Here is a 23,693-nt window from a genome sequence, read left to right on the forward strand (position 1 = left end):
TGCCAGTCCACTGGAGGCCCGATACCTCCTATGCGCTCGGTATTTGACCAATCGCCTCACCGAACAAGGTGAACACCACTTTTGAACGGCAGCCGGCGACATGTTGGTTGTGACCTTCAAGACGTTCACGAACTGGGACACATGAGAGAAAAAAAAGGGTAGTTTCGTGGTTCCCTTCTTCTAATGGAGGAGAAGACCACATCAAGATCATCAGACCGTATTGTCCAAGTTGACATTTACCATATCCTCAATCCATGGCAACGATTGAAATCAAGAACCAAAACTGACCTGCATTCCCTAGATTCTCCTACCTCACAAAAACTGCTGCAAGAACTCCCCAACAAGCTTGTTGACCTCCTCTGGCGTGTGAATCAAGACCCAATGCGACGCTTCAGGAATCACCTCTTTCCTCAGCCCCTTAGCAAAGTACTTTTCCATGCCGTCGGTCAGCTCCGGCGGCAACGCAGGATCATGACCGACCATCACAATCATCGCTGGCACCTGGAACTGCCAGTTTTCGCACTTCTCAGCCAGCGGTAACTCATCCTCCAAGTTGATCTCCCGTGTGCGATACCAATTCATGGGTCCTCGTATGCCATTGCGCGAGTACTCCTCAACTAAGTCCGAATACCAGTTAGACCAAGGTCACGGGAATGATAACAATCAGAGAAAAAAATAAATGAACAGACATACCATAAAAATCCATAACCTCCTCGCTCACCAAAGGCGACCCCCCCACCTCCTCCAACTTAGCAACATCCACCCCCTTCCACGGATCAAAAGCCATCACTCCCCCGTCCTCTTTTGCTAACCCCCCAAACATGGCATTCAACCACCCCCTCAACCTCTCCTTACTCCCCCCGTTCACCGCCTCCTCCACCTCCCCCCTGGCATTCTGCAACTGATAGCCCAACTCCGGATGCCTCTCGATATGCTCCTCCAAGCTCGTCACTTTCGTCTCCGGCGGGCTATAAGGAATACAAAATGCAAAAATCCCCTTGATCAGCTCCGGGTAGTAAAGCGCCAATCTCCATCCCAAGAAAGCCCCCCAGTCGTGGGTTCCCAGGAGAACTGGTTGTCCCGAAGGGTTAACTTGGCGGATGATGTGCGTCATGTGAAAAGAGAGGTTCTTCAAAGAGTATTCGGACGGGGAAGAAGGGGCGGAGGTGAGGCCGTAGCCGAGCATGTCGGGGATGATGACGCGGAGGCCCAGAGATAAAAGAAAGGGGACTTGATAGCGCCAGCCGAGGGAGAGGTCGGGCCAGCCGTGCAGGAGGAGGACGGTGGCTGTTGGGTGGGGGAAGGAGGCCGAGTCGGGGTTGGCGAGGAGGTAGTGGTAGGTTAGAGAGGTGGAGGGGATGGTGATGTAGTGGTGGGTGACCCGGGGGTCGTGGGGGGTGAGGGCGTCGGGGGACATGATGCCTGACATATGATAGGTGAGTAGGAAGGAAAATATTGAGAGTCGAGGGTAGAAAAAGAGAATAACAGGTAGAATGGTGGGAATATGGTGCCTTATACTTGACTTACACGATTAGAGAATTGCTTCGGAGCATTTGTTAAAATGTCGATCGGAGGGTTGTTTACTGCACAATATAACTTGTCTGTGAACTCTATACTTTGAGCATGTGTAATGTCAAGGTTCATCATGGGGTCTATGTCAGCATGGGATGACATCGCTGACGAATTTTCTCTCCTCTCGGGTAATAGTTCCAGGGGCTTATATCCGACTTTAAGTATGGCAGCACTTCTTTCCCGCAGTGTTGACTCTCTTGTCGGGTTACTGTCTCTCTCGTTCGATATTCAGTCATGTATGATTCAGCATCTCACAAATGCTAGGGGACATCAATCTGCATATAAGCTCATTGAATTTGTTTATTTGGATCTCTATCGTGTATGTTCCCACAAACAATGTCTAATTCAGCTGCTCGCTATCGACTCTAAGCCATCAAACCCCCGTTTACCATGGCACCTCAGTACCATCAACAGCATTGTAAAACTTGCCGTTAGACTCCTTCGTGAGGCCGTCGATCTATGATTTAGAAATAGTGTCAGCACTCAAATTAAATTTTCCCAGTAGAACAGAAGATGAAACTTACCAGCTTAACAACACTGGCCGCACTATCCCCCACCGTCACCGGCGCCTTATCCCCCATCCCAACCTTCTGCGCAACCCAGTTACCTGGTCCAGTCTGGACCAAGCCCGGGTGCAGCGCAATAGTAGTCATCCACTCCTTCTGGCTGCTCGCAATACCAGCCGTAAGCCAGTTCAGCGCCGCCTTCGCGCCTCCATACGCCGGCAGGATCCAGGCCGCCAACGGATCAACCAAGCCAATACTTCCTGCAGTAGTCGACACGCTGGCCCACTTGGGCTCAGTGCCCTTCTTGAGCAGCGGCAAGAGCGCCTGGAAGAGGAGCAAAGGGCCAATGGCGTTGATGTGGTAGTTCTCCAGCATGTCCTTGGTATCAACCTCCTCGATGGGAACGGTGGAAGGCATGGCGCCCGCGTTGGCGATGGCGATGTCAATGTGATCGATTCCCTGGGCACGAATGGCCTCGACGGCGGCGGCGGGGTCGGTGGAGGAGGTGGACTCGATGTGCACGAGAAGAAGCTTGGAGCCAGGAGGAGCGGTGGGAGAGGCCTTGAGCTCGGCGACGGAGGGCGTGGAGACGTCGCGGACGGAGCCGATGACGATGTGGTGGGGACGGGAGAGGTAGAGCTTGGCGATGCCGGCGCCGATGCCTAGGAGGAGAGTTGGTTAGTTTGCTGTGGATCTTGCAAAGGGGATTGAAACTGAGAGGTTGAGGGGGCGTGAGTACCCTTGCCTACACCACTGATGAAAACGACGGTGGAATCTGTTACAGCCATGGTGATGTCCGGTCCTTGGTGGATTTGGTGTTCTGGGGCTAGTGGTGGTGCTCGAAGAGGATGGAGGCTCCGAGCTGTAGAAGCAATGCTGTTGTCACCACGGAGCCTTTTAAAGGACTACAGATAGTCATGACAATATGGATCTGTCACTTTTATGGAGAGAATGGCTGACCAAGCTGTCCGTCCGCCGTGGTCTCCCATCATGATGTCTCGAAATGACGACGAGCTGGGCGGGCAGGATACGAGGCGGTGTCATGCTGGGCCGCCAGTGCGACCACATAGTGCCTGGACTCGGTTGGCATCATTGGCGACAGGTCCCTCGATCTTTGTCTTGTTTGAGAAAGCCAGCTCCAAGCTTAGAAACACGACAGGAAGTCATGTATCGGTCGCCTTGAGTAACGTGAGCCGGAGAGTTTTTGGGAACACTTTCCATGATGCCCCTGTTGCGGCAAGGGATTTTTGTGCCTGGAGCGCCGGACCGTCCTTACAGGCTCTACAGCGGCTGGTTCAGTGGACAAGGGCGACTGAAGAGCCAAGGGTCCCCTTGCTCTCGTATCTGATTGGTCCAGACACCCTGGCGGCTGCCGAAACGGGCAAAAAGTCTTGTAGTCACCGGCATGGAGGGGATCCACCTTGGATCACCAGGGCACGACAGGTACCTCCAGACAGACCAGACGGAGAAGTGTTGACAACACCGATCGAACCTCCCCTACTATCGTCTGCCTTGTGAGTACTCTTGCGATGAATATCCCAGATACCGTTACACATAAACCGCCGTGGTGAAGTATCCTGAAGATCCTCAGTTTTGCAAGGCAATGCCAGGCTCTTGTTCCGTGTATGCTGACGCCATTCGTCCCCCTAGGCGATGCCAAGGCTCGGAGCAACATGTTGCTTACCCACCGACGAGTTCGACAAATATCTCTGCCCCCCCCGCGCGGACTTGATTGCTCTTGGATATCACTCTGCGAGGATCTTGAGACCTCATATCCTTTTCCGGTCTGAGGCATCAACGGAGGTATCACCATCATTCTCTCTGAATGTTCAAGCGGATGATCATTGCCGTGCCATCAAATTCCAAATTGTCTGCGGATACGGATCCATAACATGACTCTGAGAGAACCAAGTCATTTCTGGACATCATGTTCACTCACTCTTACCCCCCTTCTCCTCCTCCTCATCACTCACCCACCATCGCTCGCTCGTCATCCAGCACTCGACCATCATCACTGAGCAAATCCAAGATGGCGCCTCAGTCAACAAAATTTGCCCTGATCACAGGGTGCGGTGCCGGTGGTATTGGAGAGGCCCTCATCCTAGAATATCTGCGCCGCGGCATCCACCCTATCGCCACACTCCTCCCCTTCGAGTCGAGCGAGCATCTTGACAAAGCTGGCATTACTTGGTTCAAACTGGATGTTACCAACGAGGAGTCCGTTGTTCAGTTGAAGAAGGATGTTTCTGAGCTGACCAAAGGCCGCTTGGATTTCCTTGTTAACAATGCGTACGTTTAAATGTCATTGGAAAGGGAGGTTCAAAGACTAATTTGGATTAAATTGCAGCGGCATTTGCTACACAATGACAGCCATTGACACCGATGTCAAGTCTGTTCAACGCATGTTTGATGTCAACCTGTTTGGGCCCATGCGAATGGTGCATCATTTCCATGATATGCTAATCGCGTCCTCTGGCATCATTGTTAACATTGGCTCCATTGGCGGTGTTGTGCCATTCGTTTATGGCTGTGAGTTTGTCATCTTTCTCCGCTGTAACAAGGCGCTCAACTGATACGATAACAGCATCCTACAACGCCTCCAAGGCAGCTCTTGCGCACTGGGGTAACAGTCTGCGCGTAGAGTTGGCACCGCTCGGCGTCAGAGTGTTAGTGGTAAGTCTTTTAGCGGCCCAGTCAAGCATTGCCAGAATAACCTGCTCACAATCCCACCATCAAAGATCATCTCCGGAGAAGTCGGCACCAACATCCTAAAGAACGACCACGGAAGGACCCTGCCCGAGGGGTCATACTACTCTCCTATGGCCGAAGAGTTCAAGAACCACGTCCACAGGACGCCCGGTAATCCCTCTCCATACCTCACTTACTAATCGCTGCAGCTCTCTAACAATGGCTACCCAGATGCTGCCACCGATCGCTTCGTCTACGCCAAGAACGTCGTTGGCGAGTCCCTCAAGAAGTCCCCCACAACATGGTTCTGGACAGGGAGCTACTCGGGCGTCATTCGCTTCTTGCATACCTTCTTCCCCAAGACAGTGTTTGTATGTATCCCCACTTGCCCATAGCAGGAGTTGAGCTCGAGATGATATGAGCTAACAGCTTTTGTAGGATCGCTGGTTCTCGAGCTTGTTCAACTTGGCTAAGCTGAAAGAAGCGCATGATGCGGCGATGAAGAAGAAGGTGGCTTGAATTGCATTCGTTTCTGTCCCATCGGTTTTTTGAAGAATGGGATATTGGAAGTCATGCTGTTTTAGTACGTGCGGGATATTATATTCAACGATAGTTCATATTTACCATTGCGCACGGATGAAGATGTTCTAGATCGTGCTTAGACAATATCGTTTATTCCGTCTCATGTTCAGTTTTGATTGCCCAAGTTCCTGTTCCCATTTTGTGCATATTCAAAGGCTTTTTCTGGTGTCGGTCAATAGAATGGGCATCATTCTTCATGAGAAAGTCTAATCGTACGGTCAACATTGTCTATCCGTACTGTGGTCTACTTTTGCTTCATTAAGTATAACTTAGTAAAACCGAGACTGATGAAACTGAAAGTGGCACCAAACTATTCGTTGATTTTTGAAGAATCTTTAGAGGTAGGTACCGAATCTATATCCTTAAGCATCATAGAAGAACCACCTTTGAAGCCTTTTCTATCTTGAATCTCATTAATTATTTATTTATAATAGCCATCTTCTTGAAGGGTTTTCTTAAGCTACCAGGTAGGTCTGGTTACTTCAAAAAGAGTGTTAGGTAGAGAAAAGAATTAGAAAAAATATAATTTATTTTTCTAGCTCAATACCAAACTCTGTCAAGCTAGAAAAGGAATATGAAAGTCTACTTTTCATCACCATACAATTAGACTTTCTCTTCTTTATATACTCCCCCTTTTCAATGTAACAAGTCTTGAAGCTGCCAATGTTTATATATCCTGACCGTCCGGCAGAGGTAAATGAGCTTTACGATCCTGAGCACGTTTTAAGGCCTAGGAAATGTAATGGAAGAACAAGCAAAAAAGCTCCTAATGATGCAGTTCTTCTCTTTTCAAATTTTTTTTTCTTTTTTTTTCATCCATGTAAAATATGGAGAATATGATCGAGTGTTCCGCCTTTTGACCTACACGAGGCAAGTTTTTGCTACCTTCAGTGATGAAAAGCTATTTGTACATACTGGGTCGGCTAAAGGAAACTGAAATTCTGACATACATAAAAATCCTCTACAGAAAAGGACGATGACAGTTGTCTAGTTGCCTACCTAACGTGTGAAGGTAGTCTTTGGGGATGAGCAATGTTTCTTTTCACCGTGTAGATAAGTCAACAAATGGATTGAGCCAAGGCACAACACGCGCTCTTTGGAATTTTCGCGGCAATAAACCAAAATTCTGGCCTCCTTCTTGTTTGTAAAAAAAAAAAAAAAAAGAAATCCTATCGCCAAAAAACCAAACCATGAAACGTGTCGTGCCCAACTTAGGTAGGTAGGTATTTCTACCGCCCCTCGTAATGCTCCTGCAAGCTTCCCAAATACCCCTCGACCTTCTCCCCCTTTGCATCCACCACCTCCTTGCAATCCAACAACACCCACATCACCCTCCCGGGTAGCGTCCCGTTCCCCGTGACATTCACCCACTTGTGCGCCGTCGCTCTCTGCACGCTTACATCCCCCTGGCGCATGATCCGCTTCTCGCCCGAGTCTAGGATCAACTCGAACACGCCTTCGACAATGATGCCGTAGTCGATCGTCATGGCCCGGTGGAGGGGGGACTCGACGCCCGGGCCGAAGTCGATCATGCGCACTATGGAGCCGGATTTGTAGTGGAAGGGGGGCTTTTTTTTGTGAGGGTTATTCTTTGTCAGTCATATATGCCCTGAGAAGTGAAAGAGGAGAGGGAAAAAAAACAAACAAACCTCCTTCTCCTTAGCTTTTTGGATATCAATATTGTTGTTGAGATCGACCGGTGTCTCTTGCGTGGAGTATAGCAGGTTGGAGATAGCTTGGTTCTGGACCATGAAGCGGTGGTGGTCGCCGTGGTCGGAGTGCAGGAAGACGGATTCACCCTGCTTGTTGAGGCCGGTGATGTGCCGGACGATTTGACGGAGGCCGGGGGCGGGGAAGGACTCGACGTAGTAGCCGTTGGGATTCTTATTGGGAGGGGCCATGGTGAATGATGGCGAGAAAGGAATTCTGAGGTGAAGCGTTGAGCCTGTGTAAAAAGGTATTGAAGGTGTGAGGCTTAATGATCAGGAAATGTTGTGATGAGGGAACATGTGAGAGACCTCTTTATCAAGTTCTTTGGGATGTGTTATAATGAGTTGATGTTCCGAATAGATTCTTAGATAATCGCCAATCTACACCTTTGGCCAACCTTGCGATGTGTTAGATCCCAATCAGACATGAGCAGCAAGCGTTGTACCCCCATCCAAGATCATGTTGCACCCCGTAGCATAACTCGCTTTCGGACTAGAGAGGAACATGACCGCATCGGCAACTTCCTCGGCTAGCGCAATCCTTCCGAGCGGAACGGCTTTCTGGATCATCTCTCCGAGTTCAGGGATGTCATCCATGGCCTTGCGGATCATGGGTGTATCGACCCAGGATGGACACACACTATTGACCCGGATACCATGTTTGGCGTTATCAAGTGCTATTGGAAGAGAACCGTCAGTAAACGCCGGAACGGACCCTTTCTGCTACCCTATCGCTAAAGCAGGCACGGTACTTTGTGTAACCCAACAACCTAACTTACCAGCATTCTTGGTGATTCCAACGACTGCATGCTTGGCGGCTGTGTATTGAACCATGCCTGGGGTAGCAACAAACCCCGAAGCTGACCCCACGTTGACAATGCTACCCCGTGAGACACCCCGCGCGGGAACGGCTTCGTCAACGGGAACGGGGTCTTGGGTCTTCATGAGGGCGGAGAGAGCGCGGGTGACGATGAAGGTGCCAGTTACGTTGACCTTGAACATCTTTTCAAACTCGGAGACGCTGGCTTCGGCGATTTCATTGGCCAATTGGACTCCGACCTGTACCAAACAGGGAATGTCAATCAATGTGTGCTGGTGATTAGGGGGTCATGGTAGAGCTTACACCAGCGCTGTTCACTGCGTAGTCGATCCGACCGAGGACCTGATGTGCGTATGCAATTGCTTGATAGACGGACTCTTCTTTGGTTACGTCGATGGCAACTGCTTCAGCCAGGAAGTGAGGGTGAGTAGCCTGAGACTTACACTCTGCTGCCACCGCAGAAGCAGCTTCGAGCGTGAGATCTGCTATGACGATGCCTCGAACGCCATACCGGGCAAAGGCCAACGCGCATGCCTTGCCAATACCGCTTGCTGCAAATAATAATACGTACCTAGTTAGCTGCAAAAGCGATGGTAAAAGATAGAACGGAAATCACTTACCTCCGATGACGAATGCCGAACCAGTGAGATCCATGTTTCTATGATGTAGCGATGGCCAGCTTGCAACAAAATCGAGTGCCATCCGCGCCGAAGGATTACCATTATATGCATCGGAGGACGACAGTTGCTGGAGATTACGGAACACCAAGTCTGTGTGCCAGATTACCGCCAGTACCCCGTTCCGTTTTCAAAGATCCCATCAACAGTCTTGGGGCGGATGTGAGATTGGGGGTAGGATTCTGATGCAGGTCAGATTTGTGTAAGACGGACATTGAGGCAATACCCGCCGGCGTTGCATCCCGGGAGCTACCCCCAAGGCGAATAAGCAAATGATGGCTTCCCTTGGAAGAGAGAAAGGAAAAAAAAAGGTGATCGTTCGTGGACATGCTGTAGTAAGGTTCCGTATCCGTGAGCCGAACCCGGGATCGATGATGGAGCAATTATCGGGCGGTCCCTGAACTTCGTGTATATGACGAATCGGCCAATTGACCCGATGAGAAGAGATGTAACGGGTTTGACGATATAACATCGGTTTGACTCCGTATTTTTCCACATCATCCTCACTATCATCATTGCAAACTTTTATCATCAACAATCGTTCTGTCTTTCTCATCTATCGCATCTTACCCGCTCCATCAAGATGTCCACCTCCGGCCCCATCACCGAGTTCCCCGCCCCCGGTCTCCGGGATCCCTTCCGTTACATCACCGGCCACGACGCCGAAGGCAATGCTGTCTTCGTCCAGACCGACAACGGCGACCACCGGGCCGTAATGCTCGGCGGTGCTGCCGCGCAAAACATCATCTACAGCGCTGGCTCCAACCCCATCGAGCTCACCGGCAACGTCGATCTCGAGTTCGCCAAGAACAGGGTTTGTCCTTGCCCTTTGCTCCCCCCTTTTTTTTCTCACCAGCAGCAAAGATATTGACCAAAAAAATATAGCCCTCCCTCCACATCCCCAATGGCGTCTGCGTCCGTATGATTGACTTCGCACCTGGCTGTAAATCCAACATGCACCGCGCCCTCTGCATGGGCATCGGCACCGTGTGTGAAGGCGAGGTCGAGCTCACGCTCGGCAGCGGCGAGAAGCGGATCCTGAGGCCTGGTGATGTCTCGATCAACCGCGGCGCGATGCACCAGTGGCGCAACACGTCGGACGAGAAGCCGGCGAGGATGTTGTACACGCTGCTGGACATCAAGCCGCTGATTGTCAATGGCAAGCAGCTGGACTTCGATATGGGGTACTTGATGAAGGAGTACGCGGAGTATGATGAGGGGGAGGGAGATAAGAAGGCTGAATAAAGGAGATTATGGTGATCGGATAGGGGTAGTGTTTGAGTTGGGAGTTGGTGGAGTAGTTACGCTAGATGCATCATAACCAATATTGCGAATTTTCATTATTGTTCTCGACCTATTGTTATGATGCCTGGTACGTCTTGAACTTGCCCGTGAATGTGAAACGTCTGGACAAAATAACACCCACAGCGCTCGGAGGACCTGAATCGTACCGTGCGTGGTCTTCATCCTGCTACAGCCACCGTCAACATCCCACCTGGAAAATCTGATGTGCTCAAGATATTGCTAATTTGATGATGGTCACATTGCATAGTTTATAACCGCTCAACTGCAGTCGTGAATCTAGAAGCCAGGAGATACCCAGACAGAATCTTCACCCCACCAGAGAGGACGAATAGAGCCAGATATGAGTATCACCCAGATATCAGACAAGTAGGAGATCTCGGTAGCCGATCAAGGCGAAACGCTCACAGAGCGCTGTAAACGCACCGTTAGATGGGCTGAAACGGGCTGTGTTGGACGGTCAGCAGGAAGAGGCCTGTACTACATCAACACCGCTTTGATTGAATCTTGACGGCACTTGCCGTTCGCCCGTTCGGCACGCTCAACGTCACTATCCGTTCAAAGCGTAGAGGTTGCTTTCCCTCTGAGAGATTGTTATCGAGATCAACGATTAGGTCACGGTGATATCAGTGTTACAAGGTCGTATAACCGCTCGGCGGTCCGAGACCGTAAGACGGGGGAAATGGCGGGCGCCGATACTACGTCTCTTAGGCGCGAGGAACTTTGGCGATACCACGACATCAAGACCGTCCGTCGTTTACTGGCCGTGACAGGCCTTTCTTTTTCAACGAATCATGGGCATGTGCTTGATCCTTTTTCTTACGGGGTACGACGCAATCCGCACAAGATCCCCTTTGACCGAACCATGAGTATTACTTGTCCAGTATAGTCTGATGATGTACTGTCCCTTTGACGGACTCCGCTTGTGATCAGCTCTTGTAGGGCTGAGGGGTATCTTTGGTAATGTCCTGGCCTTGAAGAGGAAGGAGACACAATCTTTGTGGTTTTGTTCATTCTGATGGGGTGAAACGTAGATGGGTATGATGAAACTGGCAGACACCCTCCGAGACAGGAGCGATATCCCGTCCCAATTCGGTGCAGCAAGTTCTGGAGACGGTGGCCTGTGCAAGTAAGATAATGCAACCTTGACTTTATCTCCGATCTCAGAACTGCACGGTCAATGATACCCACGGGGTGCAGCTCCCGTAGCACACTACCGGCCCATGTGCCGAGGGAACAGCCGCGTGTCATGGTTATCGTGGAATGCGGTCCGTACCCATGAAAAACATCGCCATGGAAATCTGGGGATGAGGGATGCCACGCTTGGGGTAAGTAGCTTAGAGAGCTGTGGTTTTCTTCCAAGGACTTCATTCGGGACAATTACAACGCCCAAACTCAGAGCCGGTGTAGCCTTCCTCTGATTGCCACCTGGAAGGGGGCCTAGACACCGCTCTTCTGTCCAGTCCGTATGATCATAGCTTTAAGCTTACCGAAACACGTTCCGCACAGCATTCCGGGGGCAATGTTGAGCATGATAGCTGACGTTTCTGGTAGGCATGCAAAGATCTTCAGCAAGATAGTCAAATGCACCAACGGCAAAGGGACTATCTCCATGTTTCCATATCCATCCCCACTAGCACCTTGCGGCTCACTCACAGCGTGGGGGAAGCGAAGGCGGATATGCTCCCAACAGGGAGAACAAGTAAACAATGCAGCGATGAGAACGTTAAACGGACCCGAGACGGATATTGGTGTTCCCATCACCACGCGGTAAGATAGTGTCCGTACTCCATGCTACACCACACACGGCGATGAACCTCCCCTTTGGAATAGCACAGCTCTAACCGCGTGGTTAGGGAACTTGTGCAAGTCGATATCACGTGAATGCCTTCGGCGTCCTCATTCAGGAAGACAATCGAAGAAAGAGGCCGTCATGGATGGAACTTGTGTGAATCGCAGTCCTCCGTATGCGAGTAAGCCGGTGAGGGTGATGATGAAGCGATGATTGTCTTTGACTTCGAACGAGGAAAAGACAGTGTATAAGAAAGATGATGATCGTCACCATCAAAGCACAACTTACCTTCCACAGCATCACCATTATCACACCAACAACACACTCGTGCTTCCTCCTCAAAGCATTCAGACTCCCATCTCTTCGCAATCCGTTGACAGGACACATCTCCACTCACCAAATCTTTCAAGATGGCCCCTCACAGCACTCTCGACTCCGACTACTCGTCGGGTTCTTCTACTCCGACTAGTGCCAGTGCCGCTGGCGATGGCTTCGTCGATGGCCTCAACGGACTCAACAATGGGCGCGCCGTGGACCCTCAAGAGCCCATCGCTATCATTGGAATGGGTAAGTCTGGCCACTAGCCACACTCGTGACAGCATTAAACTTTCCCAGATCATAAGGCTAACACCCGCTTGCTAGGATGTCGTTTGCCCGGTGGAAGCCACTCCAGCTCCAAGCTCTGGGAGCTCCTCAAGGCCGGGCGCACCGCCCAGAGCCGCTTCCCACCGTCGCGTTTCAACATCGATGGCTTCTACCACCCCAACTCGGACCGGCCCGGCTCGCTCAACATGGAGGGTGGCTACTTCATCGAGGACGATATCCGCGGGTTCGAGAACTCCTTCTTCGGCATCAACAACCTCGAGGCCACGTACATGGATCCCCAGCAGCGCAAGCTACTCGAGGTGGTCTTTGAGACGTTCGAGAACGCCGGCTTCACGCTGGATCAGGTCTCCGATGCCAACATTGGTTGCTATGTCGGCAACTTCGTGACGGATTTCATCACTATGCAGCTCAAGGATTCAGAGTACACTCATCGCTACTCGGCGACAGGTTTGGGTACCACCATCTTGGCCAACAGAATCAGCCATGTGTTCAACATGAAGGGGCCCAGCTTCGTCATCGATACTGCTTGCTCTTCCTCGCTTTACTGCTTGCATGCGGCCGTTGCCGCCTTGATTGCTGGAGAATGCGACTCTGCCATCGTGGCTGGTGCCAACCTTATCCAGTCTCCCGAGCAGCAACTCGCCACTATGAAGGCTGGTGTCCTGTCCAAGACCTCCACTTGCCATACCTTCGACTCGTCTGCCGATGGTTACGGCAGAGCTGATGGTATCGGCGCTATTCTCGTCAAGAGGCTCAGCGATGCCATCCGTGACGGAGACCCAATCCGCTCCGTCATCCGCGGTACTGCTATCAACTCCAACGGCAAGACCAACGGTATCACCCTGCCTAGTGCTGATGGCCAGGAGGCCGTTATCCGCAAGGCTTATGCTCAAGCCGGGCTTGGCTTCAACGAGACCGACTACATTGAGTGCCACGGTACTGGTACCGCCGTCGGTGACCCGATCGAAGTCGAAGCCGTGTCCCGCGTGTTCAAGAAGCCCCAGGGTGCTCCCCTCTTGATCGGCTCCGTCAAGAGTAACCTCGGTCACTCCGAGGCTGCTTCTGGTCTTTCCAGCATCATCAAGGTCGCCATGGCCCTTGAGAAGGGCGAGATCCCTCCCACGTATGGCGTCAAGAACATCAACCCCAAAATCAAGACTGATGAGTGGAACGTTCAAATCGTTACCGAAACGACCCCCTGGCCAAAGAACCTTCCTCACAACGCCGGCAGGCTCTTCCGCCGTGCTGGTGTCAACTCCTTCGGATATGGTGGTGCCAATGCCCACGCCATTCTCGAGGCCCCCCAGATGCACGTCCCGGTTGGATACAACCGCGGCTCCCTGCCGGCTTCTCTCACCCGCTCGACTTTGTTCCTCCCCTTCTCCGGCTCCAACACCGCGGCTCTCGAGCGCAGAGTCACCGACATTGCGGCTGCAATTGACTTCGAGAATGTCAACATCGCCGACCTGGCATATACCCTCGGTGTCAAGCGCACCCACCTCAGTACTCGTGGCTACATTCTCAGCGGCCAGGACACTCTCAAGGATGACCTCAAGCCCGAGAACCTCCGCGTTGCTCTCCAGGGCAAGACCTACTCCAAGCTTCCTTTGGCTTTTGTCTTCACCGGCCAGGGTGCTCAGTGGCCTGAGATGGGCAAGGAGTTGATGAAGGAGTTTCCCAGCTTCCGTCGCACCATCCAAAGGCTCGATGCTGCTTTGCAGATGCTCCCACATGCTCCCACCTGGACTCTCCAGGGTGCCATTCTCGAGCCGGCCAAGACCAGCATGATCAACCATGCCTCGCGCTCTCAGCCTGTCTGCACTGCTGTCCAGATCGCCCTGGTCCAGCTGCTCGCTTCTTGGGGCATCAAGCCCGAGAGTGTCATCGGCCACTCTTCCGGAGAAATTGCCGCTGCCTACACCGCTGGCTACCTCACTCCCGAGCAGTCCATCATCATCGCTTACTACCGTGGCCACTGTGTCACCAAGAGCACCATGGTCGGTGCCATGATGGCTGCCGGTCTCGGCGCTGAGGATGCCAACAAGAAGATCAGCGAGCTTGACCTCGTTGGCAAGATCCGTGTTGCTTGCGTCAACTCCCCCGAGAGCGTCACCATCTCCGGTGACACCGAGGGCATCGAGACTCTCCGTGCCCAGTTCGACCAGGCCGGCACGTTCGCCAGAGTCCTCAAGACCGATGGCAAGGCCTACCACTCCCACCACATGGCTGTCATTGGCCAAGAGTACGAGGACCTCCTCACCGAGGCTCTCGACGGCGACGACTTCCCCACCACCAGCAACGGAGTCCGCTTCATTTCCTCCGTCACCGATGCCGTCGTGAACCATGCCGTTGGCCCTGCCTACTGGCGCGCCAATCTGGAGTCGCCCGTCTTGTTTGCCAACGTCGTCGAGCGTCTCATCAAGGACACCGCCTCGCACCTCGTTGAACTCGGCCCCCACTCCGCTCTCGAGCTTCCCATCAAGCAGACCCGTACCAAGCTCAACATCAGCGAGACCAAGGTACACTACGGCTCCGCCCTCTCGCGCGGCAAGAACTCCATCACCACCATCCTTAACCTGGTCGGTGACCTCTTCCTGCACGGGCACGACATCTCCTTCAAGGGCGTCAACTACGTCGACTCAGCTTTCAACAGCCCCAAGGCGCGCAAGAACGTGAAGACCCAGGAGAAGATGCTGCTCGACCTGCCCAACTACACCTGGGACTACAGCGGCACCGTCTTCAACGAGTCCCGTGTCAGCGTCGAGTGGCGTAACCGCAAGTATCCCCGCCACGACCTGCTCGGCTCTCAAGTCCACGGCGGCAATGGCATCTCCACCAATTGGAGGAACGTCGTCAAGGCCAAGGACATTCCCTGGATGGAGGGCCACAAGCTCGACACCACCACCGTCTTCCCGGCCGCTGGCTACCTCGCCATGGCGGTTGAAGCCATGTGCCAGGTCGCCGACGTGACCAAGGAGCAAGAGCCTGCGCTCAGCCTGCGCAACGTCAACATCACCAAGGCCCTAACTCTCGGCAGTGAAGAGACCGACGCCGGTGTCGAGCTGTTCACCACGCTCTACCCCGCCCAGCTCCCCGGCGGCGCCACCGACGCAGGCTGGTACCAGTTCAACATCAGCTCCTACACTAACGGCACAGCCACCACGCACGCCAACGGTCTCGTCAAGATCGACTCCGCGCCCGCTCCGCTGGAAGTCAACCTGCCCATCGTGCCGTCCACCATGGAGCCCCAGGCGCCGCGCACGTGGTACGGCAAGTTCGCCAAGGGCGGGCTCAACTTCCAGGGCCAGTTCCAATCCCTTACCGAGATCCAGAACCCCCGCAAGAAGGAGAACCCGCACACGCTGGCCAAGACGGAGCTCCGCCAGGGCGGTGGCAGCGGCCCTTCGACCGAGTCGGAGTACCTTATCCACCCGATCACGATCGATGCCCTCTTCCAGGCGGGTATCATTGCTAGCACCTCTGGCGTTGTCCGCGAGTTGCGGGCCAAGGTGCCTGTTCACATCGAGGAGATGCACCTCCGCGCTCCAGTTGGCGGGCAAAAGGAGCTCAAGGTTAACGCCACCTCTGAGGCGGTTGGTTTTGGTACCATCCGTGTTGATGGCGAGCTGTTCGATGACGAGGGACGGGTCTTCCTCCAGATCAACCGGTGCCGACAGGTTTCCTACCAGAGCGGTATCCAGCAGGAGGCGGGTGATGAGCGTCACCCAATGCTTCGTGTTGTCTGGAAGCCGGATGTGACTAGGCTTGGAGCCGGTGATGCGAAGGAGTTCTCGCAGTACATTGAGCAGTATGCTGCAAAGTCTGAGAGCAAAGTTGATGATGCTACTGTTCGCTTGGGAGCTGCTCTTGATCTGTTGATCCACAAGCACCCCAGACTTCGCATCTTGAACCTTGATGTCAACTTGACCGAGTTCCTGGTTGACACCCTCCGTCTCGAGACTGACTTCAAGAAGTGCAAGACTCTGGTCAGCGGATCTTACTCCGAGGATGGCACCCTCACCTTTGAGGACCTTACCAACGAAGGCAAGACCTCAACCGCCGCTCAGGTCTTTGACGTCGTCATCCTCGGCTCCAAGGCCCAGGAACTTGAAGCCGCCAAGGAGCTCGTTGACGAGAATGGCTCCATCATCGTTAACGGTTCCCCTGCCGATGCCGACAAGCTCCAAACTCTCGGCTTCACCACCCTCCAAGCCCCCTCCGACACGATCCTCGCCCAAACCCCCCAGGAGATCACCGCCAAGCAGCAAAAGACTCTCTCCAAGCAGGTCCTCATCGTCGAGCGCAATGCCGACCACGTCCTCAACAGCGCCATTGCCGCCCAGGCCAAAAAGATCACTGGTCTTGAGGCCAAGCGGATCCCGCTTGAGAGCGTCACCGCCGACATCATCGCGGCGCACACCCGCGTCATTTCCACTATCGAGCTCGAGAACCCCGTTCTCTCGCGTGTCACGGAGGACGAGATGAAGCACATCAAGACTTTGACTGATAACTGCACCAACCTTGTCTGGGTCACCGGCGGCCGTCTCTTCCAGTCTGCTTCGCCCGAGCATGCTGTGGTCTATGGTCTCTCTCGTGCGCTGATGCTTGAACAGCCATCGCTCCGCTTCTTTGTGGTTGATGTTGACCATGAGGGTACCCCTGTTGAGAGATCGGCTAAGCACGTTGTTGAGGTTCTTCAGCAGGCTCTTATCGAGGCGGATCCTGACTACGAGTTTGTCCAGAACGCTGGGCTGCTCCATGTCAGCCGCTTTGTCCCCGAGGAGACTCTCAACAGGGTGTTCCGTGAGAAGCAGGGCGCTGAGAAGCTTGCTCTGCCGCTCAAGGATGCCAGACCCTTCCGCCTTGGTACCGACATGGTCGGCCAGATTGATTCCATCTTCTTCCGCCGTGAGGAAGCCAAGGATGTCCAGCTGGCTGATGGCCACGTCGAGGTCTCCGTCAAGGCTGTGGGCTTAAACACCAAGGATCTCCAGGCCATCAACGGCGACGGCGACAACACCAGCGGCTCCTTCTGTACTTCGCAGTACACTGCTGTTGTTGCCAACGTGGGCACCGGTGTTGAGAACCTCGCTGTCGGTGATCGTGTCGTCGTCATGACACCCGGTTACTTTGCCACTACCGAAAGTGTCCCAGCCTGGGCTTGCCAGAAGCTGGCCGACAACGAGGACTTCACGACCCTGTCTAGCGTTCCTCTCCAGCTCAGCACCGCCATCTATGCCGTCAACAACCGTGCTCACGTCCAAGCCGGCGAGTCCGTTCTCGTCATCACTGGAAGCGACATCGCTGCTGACCAGGCCGCCATCCGCGTCGCTCAACTAGCTGGTGCCGAAGTGTTCGCCGTTGGTGAGAGCACCAACCTACCCTCCGAGCGCGTCTTCACCAAGGGTGACAAGGCTCTCGTTGCCAAGCTGCTCAAGGCCACTGAAGGCCGCGGTGTCGATGTCGTCCTCAACTTTGCCAACGATGCTGCCCCTATCTCCAGCATTGGCAACGTCTTCGCCGACTGTGGACGTCTTGTGCATGTCGGCAAGTCTAGCCTTGCTGAGGCCATCGCTACCGACTCGACCCTCTTCCGCAAGAGCGTCACCGTCACGACCTTTGACATTGCCAACATCCTGTCTCTCAAGACCGTTGCTGGACAGAAGATCCGGTCCCAACTGTTGGCTGACAGCATCGCGCTCTACCGCCAGGGCCAGCTGAACCTTGCCTCCTCTCCCAAGGTCTTTGACGTCTCCGAGGTCCGCGACGCCTTCCGCGCACTGGCGGCCAAGGGCCACTCTGGCTCAGTCGTGGTCTCCCTTGAGAACGAGGCCTCGCTTGTCCCCACCCTTCCGCTCAAGTATGATACCGTCCTCAGCCCGGAGAAGAGCTACCTCCTTGTTGGCTGCCTCGGTGGTCTCGGTCGGTCCATGTCCAAGTGGATGCTTGCTCGTGGTGCTCGCAAGTTTGTGTTCATGGGCCGTAGTGGTACGGACAGGGCTCCTGCTCGTCGCTTGGTCGAGGATCTTGAGCTTGCTGGTGCGCAGGTGACGGTGGTTCGTGGTGATGTTATCAACATGGAGGATGTTGAGTTGGCTGTCAATGGTATCGATGGACCGATCGGCGGTGTTATTCAGGCTGCCATGGGTCTTGATGTGAGTTCACTTTTCCTTTTCCTCCGATGATGATGAAGCAAATACTGACCGGTAACTCCCCCAAAACAGGAAGCTCTCTTCACCACCATGCCCCGCGACTACTGGCTTACCGGCCTCAAGCCCAAGATCGTCGGCTCGTGGAACCTGCACAACGCCATCCGCGGCCGCGACTCCGAGCTCGACTTCTTCCTCATGACTTCCTCCATCTCTGGCAGCGTCGGCACCGCCACCGAGTCCAACTACTGCTCGGCCAACTACTTCCTCGACGTCTTCGCGCGCCACCGCCACTCCCTCGGTTTGCCTGCTACGTCCATCGGTCTGGGCATGATTTCCGAGGTCGGCTACCTGCACGAGAACCCCGAGATCGAAGCCATGCTCCTCCGCAAGGGTATCCAAGCCATCAACGAAGACGAGATGCTGCAAATCATCGACGCCTCCCTGGCCACCCCTACCGCTGTCCCAGGTAGCTACGACGAGCTCGCCCGCGCCCACGTCCTCACCGGTCTCGAGCCTCTTGGCCTCAAGGAATTGCGCGCCAAGGGCTTCGAGGGCACCTCTCCCGTGCTCGGTGACCCGCGCGCTTCTCTCCTGTCCGCCGCGCTCGACGAGTCCACGGATGCGGCCAGCAGCAACGCAGCGAGCGGTATGCCCGCCGAGGTCGCCGAGGCCATTGCCACGGGCGCCTCGGTGGAGGACGCCGTCCTCAAGATGATCTCCAAGAAGTTCTCCAACTTGGTGCTGATTCCCGAGGACAAGCTGAACCTGACCAAGCCGATCAGCGAGGTGGGCGTGGACAGCATGTTGGCTGCCGAGTTTAGGGCATGGATCTTCCAGGCTTTCAAGGTGGATGTGCCCTACTTGACGCTGTTGTCGGCGGCGGCTACACTGACCTTGTTGTCGGAGCTGATTACGAAGAAGATGATGGAGGCTCAGGATGCTTGAGGGGTGGTTGTTTGATTGGAGATATGGTTGAAAGTTGAATGGTTCAGATTGCTACATTTTCCCGGTTTTCATTCCTTTCTGTTCTCAATTCCTTTTGTATGGCGTTCAAAGAACATGGTTTGACACTTGGGAGGAGTGATGAATGCTGGTGGTCATAGTCATGATGATTTGTCTCTTTTCCTTTCTAGACCGCGATGCTTTTGGTCGCTGTTGGTTTCGATGTGCGCTTTCGTCTCTCGTACTCTGTGTTCAGCGTTGCCTTTGTATAGATCTAGATCGATTCCCTTGTCATCAAGTTCGTTATCTTCAATGCAGAAATATTTGAAATAACGAGTGCCAACAATCTTGTTGGTTTGACGTTTAAATTGCAGGGTGATGGCAAGGAGCAAAATAAAGTAAGTGCAAACAAAGGGCAACCGAGACTGAGCCGTGTGCCGATTGGCAGTTGCGGTGAGTTGTAGACCCACTGCGCAGCTGGCACACCTAGTAACTTCTCTTTCCTCGTCAGCTGCTATCAGCTGCTACCTTGAGCTTTGGTCTTGTCTTGGCAAACTGCTGCCACCAAAATGACGCTCAAGACAGGAGTTCATCCCAACAACTAGAATGTTTCATGTTTCAAGTCCAGACGGCGGGGACAAGAACAGGAACCTCAAGTCCGGATACTACCACTTCAGAGGCTGGCCTCGGATCAACACCCCCAATGCCCGACTTTGACAAGCAGAGCTACTGGCACCAACGTTTCGAGTCGGAGACGGCCTTTGAATGGCTGATCCCGTCGTCTACGTTTATGCCCCTTCTTGAGGCTTTTCTCAACAAGTTGCCCGGTTCTGATGCCAGAATCCTGCATCTGGGTTTTGGCACGAGTGACTTGCAAGTCCAGCTCCGGACGCGTGGTTTTGTTAACATTACCAATGTTGACTATGAGCCTTTGGCGATAGAAAGAGGCCGGCACCTTGAGATGACGGCGTTTGGCGATGTGACGATGCAATACATCACTGCTGATGCTACAAATCTCGCTTCTGTTCCCGAGATATCTTCCCAGAAATACCACCTTGTCGTCGACAAGAGCACAGCTGATGCTATCTCTTGTGCAGGCGACGATGCGGTTTTGGCTATGGCCCAAGGCATTCACCGGAGTCTGGCCGATGATGGTGTATGGATCTCCGTGAGCTACTCGGCCTTCCGGTATGACAGTCCGCAGTTGCCGTTTGACGTCGAGGTCATCGCCAGAATTCCAACCGCCAAGGCGAGGGCGACTGATCCAGATATCTATCACTATTGCTACCTCCTACGTCCGAAACCCAAGGTGTAGATGGAGATGGCATCGGCAGTAGTATATTGAATTTGGCTACATGCACCACCGACCTGTCACAGGGTAGCACAGCAATCTCGGCCGATGCACTCGGTCTTCCCGGAGCCGCCCACGAGTTTTGGGTTCGTGCATGCCCCCTTTCACCTCGATTATAGACCCGAAAAAGGAAACCTCGGAAGACCGTTGGCAGAACTCCGATCTGCCAAGAGTTCCGATCCGGGCTAGAAGGGATGCGAGACTGGGGATTCGGAAAGTCGGAAAGCGGACCGATCGTATTCTGGCATCTAGCGAGATTTCGCAGGGCCACGCTGGGGTCTTGAAACAATGGCTTGGCTTCAAGTCAGGCAGGAAAATCCGGGGAAGAGCGCTATGTACCATAAGGGAGACATCATTTCCCAGCTTTATGGGCACCAACGACACGATGACATCCCACGTCCATGGACTGCGGGAAATTCGCATCGCGTTCGAGAAGTTTCAAAAACCAGGATGGCCTAGGAGCTCAGCCAATCATACAGTGAAGCAGTACTGCCATCCGAGATATCAAGGGAAAAGGGGCGGCAGTATACCGAAGGCCTAGAATCTCAAAGACGTCGAGGACGGCGGATGGTAGACGAGTATAAGTGCTGCCAATTCCCGTCACCTTCTCGAGTTTTCATTCCATTGTGACACCAACCAACCAGCACAACGCCCTACCATAGTCACTCTTTTAGAACGCCCTACGCATAGTCACTCTTTAACAACAGTCCAACATGAAGACCGGAAGCATCCTCGCGGCCCTCGTGGCCTCGGCCAGCGCCCACACCATCTTCCAGAAGGTGTCCGTCAACGGTGCCGATCAGGGCCAGCTCAAGGGCATCCGTGCTCCTGCCAACAACAACCCCGTCACCGACGTCATGTCCTCTGACATTATCTGCAACGCTGTTACGATGAAAGATAGCAACGTCCTTACCGTTCCGGCTGGTGCCAAGGTTGGACACTTTTGGGGACACGAGATTGGCGGTGCTGCCGGCCCCAACGACGCTGACAACCCGATTGCTGCTTCTCACAAGGGTAAGTTTCCGCCCATAGTCTTCTTAGCATATGGCTTTTGACGGTCCGCTAACGTGTGTTTCTTCCAGGTCCCATCATGGTCTACCTCGCCAAGGTCGACAACGCCGCCACCACCGGCACCTCCGGGCTCAAGTGGTTCAAGGTCGCCGAAGCCGGTCTCAGCAACGGCAAGTGGGCCGTCGATGACCTGATCGCCAACAACGGCTGGTCCTACTTCGACATGCCGACCTGTATCGCTCCGGGCCAGTACCTCATGCGTGCCGAGCTCATTGCGCTGCACAACGCCGGCTCGCAAGCCGGCGCGCAGTTCTACATTGGCTGCGCCCAGATCAACGTCACCGGCGGCGGCAGCGCCTCGCCTTCCAACACCGTCAGCTTCCCCGGTGCCTACTCGGCCTCCGACCCGGGTATCCTCATCAACATCTACGGCGGCAGCGGCAAGACCGACAACGGCGGCAAGCCGTACCAGATCCCCGGCCCCGCGCTGTTCACTTGCCCCGCTGGTGGCTCCGGTGGTTCCAGCCCTGCTCCTGCTACCACGGCTAGCACCCCCAAGCCTACCTCGGCTAGCGCGCCTAAGCCTGTCTCTACCACGGCTAGCACCCCTAAGCCTACCAACGGCAGCGGCTCGGGTACCGGCGCTGCTCATAGTACAAAGTGCGGTGGTTCCAAGCCTGCTGCTACTACCAAGGCTAGCAACCCCCAGCCTACCAACGGCGGCAACTCGGCTGTCCGTGCTGCTGCTCTTTATGGCCAGTGCGGTGGTAAGGGCTGGACTGGCCCTACCTCTTGCGCTTCGGGAACTTGCAAGTTCTCGAACGATTGGTACAGCCAGTGCCTCCCTTAGATGGGTGAAGTTGGTCTGAGGCTCTGCGGTTGAAGAAAGAATGGTGGTGGTGGTGATAGGTGATAGTGAAGTGCCGAGTGTGGTCACTTCAGCCTGAGTTGTCGGGATGAAAAAGGGTCCTGATAATTCGGATAAAACAGATGGGAATTATTTGGCATTTTTGGGGGGATCAATTAGCGCTTGCACATACTTTTACGACATACTTCTGCTGTATATATCTTAGCAAGTATATAAACACCAATATTGAGCATATGGCACACGTACCGAGTCCCCGAGCTGATGTTTCGACGTTTTGGTTGATTAACTCGCTGTTTGCTTGGATTGAATGCCACGTCCGTGACCTATCTTAACTGGCCTTAACAGAAATGTGTGCTGGAGACAGCTTGTCCCGTTAGTGAAACATAGCAATTGCCCTCCCGCTTGGGTGACCATCCAAACCTTCCCAAGAATAACATGAAAATGATCCTCCAAACTCCTCCACCATGTGCGACGGCCAAAACACAACGATCATTGCCAGTTCAATCGCCTGGATCTTACCTGTTTCATCATCGTCTTTCTCTTTAGCCCTCCGATTTCTCCAGACGCACACACCTCCTCAAAGATTCATTACCAAACGCAACCAACCGCGAAGACGTGACAACTTGAACATGAAACTCACTCAAGAATCCTTTGATTCCTAGACAATCTTTATGAATTCGAGAGCTCATCTTTGAACAATTTATTCACTCTTCACTCATTGCATCCTTCATCAAAGGGATAAGACGGTGGTCAGACGTTCCATGGTCCCCTTGTTTGTTTCACGCTATCGAATTGCTTGCAGGGTGCAGACCGATACATATTGGGAGCCGCACGGGCCACGCACGTTTTGTTTCCCGGCCCATCACTTCTTCTTCTGTCTCGTCTTCTCGGCGCCACGTTTCTCAGCACGGCAACATGGCTTGTTGGGAGCAGGGGAGGGGAGGAGAGGAGGTATGGGGACACGAGCGCGGCAGAGAATGCAACGCTGAAAGGAGAAAAGAAATGTCTGTGAGTCTGTTTAAAGTCTGGATCATCACATTTGACAATGAATTGATCACGCTCAGCTGGGTCAAAGCACTCCAACTCCAATAAACTCTGACTGTTCTGCTCCCCCA

General features: G+C 53.6%; 9 protein-coding genes across 9 annotated transcripts; 5 read left to right on the forward strand and 4 right to left on the reverse strand.

The window, feature by feature from the left end:
• Window positions 1-312: 312 nt before the first annotated feature.
• On the reverse strand, window positions 313-1,417 carry NCU02924 (epoxide hydrolase; the record flags this gene model as incomplete). The annotated part of the gene is made up of 2 exons (XM_960513.1): window positions 313-617; window positions 694-1,417. The coding sequence occupies 2 exons, from the start codon at window positions 1,415-1,417 to the stop codon at window positions 313-315; spliced, it is 1,029 nt and encodes a 342-aa protein (XP_965606.1).
• A 540-nt stretch (window positions 1,418-1,957) lies between these two features.
• NCU02923 (hypothetical protein) lies at window positions 1,958-3,206 on the reverse strand (the record flags this gene model as incomplete). Its single annotated transcript, XM_960512.2, has 3 exons — window positions 2,818-3,206; window positions 2,097-2,740; window positions 1,958-2,029 (listed from the first exon to the last, which is right to left on the reverse strand). The coding sequence occupies exons 1-3, from the start codon at window positions 2,864-2,866 to the stop codon at window positions 1,958-1,960; spliced, it is 765 nt and encodes a 254-aa protein (XP_965605.1). The 5' UTR covers window positions 2,867-3,206.
• A 901-nt stretch (window positions 3,207-4,107) lies between these two features.
• On the forward strand, window positions 4,108-5,285 carry NCU02922 (short-chain dehydrogenase/reductase; the record flags this gene model as incomplete). Its single annotated transcript, XM_960511.1, has 6 exons — window positions 4,108-4,367; window positions 4,426-4,607; window positions 4,663-4,751; window positions 4,817-4,937; window positions 4,998-5,137; window positions 5,205-5,285. The coding sequence occupies 6 exons, from the start codon at window positions 4,108-4,110 to the stop codon at window positions 5,283-5,285; spliced, it is 873 nt and encodes a 290-aa protein (XP_965604.1).
• Window positions 5,286-6,577: 1,292 nt separating this feature from the next.
• Window positions 6,578-7,249, reverse strand: NCU02921 (cupin domain-containing protein; the record flags this gene model as incomplete). Its single annotated transcript, XM_960510.1, has 2 exons — window positions 6,578-6,916; window positions 6,998-7,249. The coding sequence occupies 2 exons, from the start codon at window positions 7,247-7,249 to the stop codon at window positions 6,578-6,580; spliced, it is 591 nt and encodes a 196-aa protein (XP_965603.1).
• A 228-nt stretch (window positions 7,250-7,477) lies between these two features.
• On the reverse strand, window positions 7,478-8,531 carry NCU02920 (short-chain dehydrogenase/reductase SDR; the record flags this gene model as incomplete). The annotated part of the gene is made up of 4 exons (XM_960509.3): window positions 7,478-7,734; window positions 7,837-8,116; window positions 8,181-8,428; window positions 8,498-8,531. 4 exons carry the CDS (start codon window positions 8,529-8,531, stop codon window positions 7,478-7,480), a joined length of 819 nt encoding a protein of 272 aa, XP_965602.3.
• Window positions 8,532-9,091: 560 nt separating this feature from the next.
• On the forward strand, window positions 9,092-9,888 carry NCU02919 (cupin domain-containing protein). Its single transcript, XM_960508.2, has 2 exons — window positions 9,092-9,368; window positions 9,440-9,888. The coding sequence occupies exons 1-2, from the start codon at window positions 9,138-9,140 to the stop codon at window positions 9,797-9,799; spliced, it is 591 nt and encodes a 196-aa protein (XP_965601.1). The 5' UTR covers window positions 9,092-9,137; the 3' UTR covers window positions 9,800-9,888.
• A 2,170-nt stretch (window positions 9,889-12,058) lies between these two features.
• Window positions 12,059-19,351, forward strand: pks-6 (polyketide synthase-6; the record flags this gene model as incomplete). Its single annotated transcript, XM_960507.1, has 3 exons — window positions 12,059-12,215; window positions 12,291-18,409; window positions 18,479-19,351. 3 exons carry the CDS (start codon window positions 12,059-12,061, stop codon window positions 19,349-19,351), a joined length of 7,149 nt encoding a protein of 2,382 aa, XP_965600.1.
• A 592-nt stretch (window positions 19,352-19,943) lies between these two features.
• NCU02917 (hypothetical protein) lies at window positions 19,944-20,844 on the forward strand. The gene has a single exon (XM_960506.2). The coding sequence runs from the start codon at window positions 19,962-19,964 to the stop codon at window positions 20,661-20,663; it is 702 nt and encodes a 233-aa protein (XP_965599.2). The 5' UTR covers window positions 19,944-19,961; the 3' UTR covers window positions 20,664-20,844.
• An 88-nt stretch (window positions 20,845-20,932) lies between these two features.
• gh61-3 (glycosylhydrolase family 61-3) lies at window positions 20,933-22,644 on the forward strand. Its single transcript, XM_960505.2, has 2 exons — window positions 20,933-21,713; window positions 21,782-22,644. The coding sequence occupies exons 1-2, from the start codon at window positions 21,413-21,415 to the stop codon at window positions 22,558-22,560; spliced, it is 1,080 nt and encodes a 359-aa protein (XP_965598.1). The 5' UTR covers window positions 20,933-21,412; the 3' UTR covers window positions 22,561-22,644.
• Window positions 22,645-23,693: the final 1,049 nt, after the last annotated feature.

This window comes from Neurospora crassa, linkage group I, assembly GCF_000182925.2.
Source record: "Neurospora crassa OR74A linkage group I, whole genome shotgun sequence".
NCBI classification, from domain to species: domain Eukaryota; kingdom Fungi; phylum Ascomycota; class Sordariomycetes; order Sordariales; family Sordariaceae; genus Neurospora; species Neurospora crassa.

Coding starts and splice junctions, on each gene's coding strand:
- NCU02919 (XM_960508.2), top strand. CDS start 9,138: ATGTCCACCTCCGGCCCCATCACCGAGTTCCCCGCCCCCGGTCTCCGG. Junction 9,369..9,439: donor TCGAGTTCGCCAAGAACAGG/GTTTGTCCTTGC, acceptor AAAAAAATATAG/CCCTCCCTCCACATCCCCAA.
- NCU02917 (XM_960506.2), top strand. CDS start 19,962: ATGTTTCAAGTCCAGACGGCGGGGACAAGAACAGGAACCTCAAGTCCG.
- gh61-3 (XM_960505.2), top strand. CDS start 21,413: ATGAAGACCGGAAGCATCCTCGCGGCCCTCGTGGCCTCGGCCAGCGCC. Junction 21,714..21,781: donor GATTGCTGCTTCTCACAAGG/GTAAGTTTCCGC, acceptor TGTTTCTTCCAG/GTCCCATCATGGTCTACCTC.